The following is a 585-nucleotide window of genomic DNA, read 5'->3' as shown; positions in this document are numbered from 1 at the left end:
ATGGGGTGGGTGGCTCAGCAGGGCCTAGAGGAGGCTCTGGGACCTTAGGGGGGCACTGGGGTTCTATGGGGGTCTCAGCCCCCCAACTCCTGCACCCCACAACTCCTCCCCCCCACAGGCCCCCAGCCACATGTATGGCGGCCACGGCAGCCACGTGACCAACGTGCGCTTCACCCACGACGACGGGCACCTGGTCTCGCTGGGGGGCAAGGACACCAGCATCTTCCAGTGGCGGGTGCTGAGCGGGGGGGGCGCCGTGCCCCCCCGCAGCCGCTCCTTCTCCTCCACCTCCCTCTCCTTCCAGGAGGCTGGGGGGGGGCCCTGAGTGCCCCCCCACCCCCAGCCAGCTGCGGCACTAACTCACGCTAACGATGCGACCTGCTTCATTAACCATAATTCCCCCAGGGCAGAGCAGGAGGGGGAGGCAGGCAGTGCCAAAGCAGGGAGGGGCCAAGCGCCCCCTCCCTCCTCCGCGGGACCAAGTCGGGGGGGGGCAGGATGCGGCCCCCCCACCTTCGTTTACATTCCCGGCTGCTCCAAGCCGCTCTCGACACTGTGACAGGCCCAAATAAAGCCTTGGCATCA

The 585-nt window shown here is 67.9% G+C and overlaps 1 protein-coding gene across 1 annotated transcript in view; it reads left to right on the top strand.

The window, feature by feature from the left end:
* The window catches only part of EML3 (echinoderm microtubule associated protein like 3), an 11,960-nt gene extending 11,375 nt beyond the window's left edge, over positions 1-585 (top strand). The window contains exon 19 of the mRNA XM_025214940.1: positions 106-585. Coding sequence (XP_025070725.1) covers positions 106-325 — 220 coding nt within the window. The 3' untranslated portion in view covers positions 326-585. The remainder of the gene's footprint in view (positions 1-105) is intronic.

This window comes from Alligator sinensis, unplaced genomic scaffold, assembly GCF_000455745.1.
Source record: "Alligator sinensis unplaced genomic scaffold, ASM45574v1 scaffold1302_1, whole genome shotgun sequence".
NCBI classification, from domain to species: domain Eukaryota; kingdom Metazoa; phylum Chordata; order Crocodylia; family Alligatoridae; genus Alligator; species Alligator sinensis.
The sequence above is the reverse complement of the archived record's forward strand: the minus strand, read 5'-3'. Positions and strand labels throughout refer to the sequence as shown.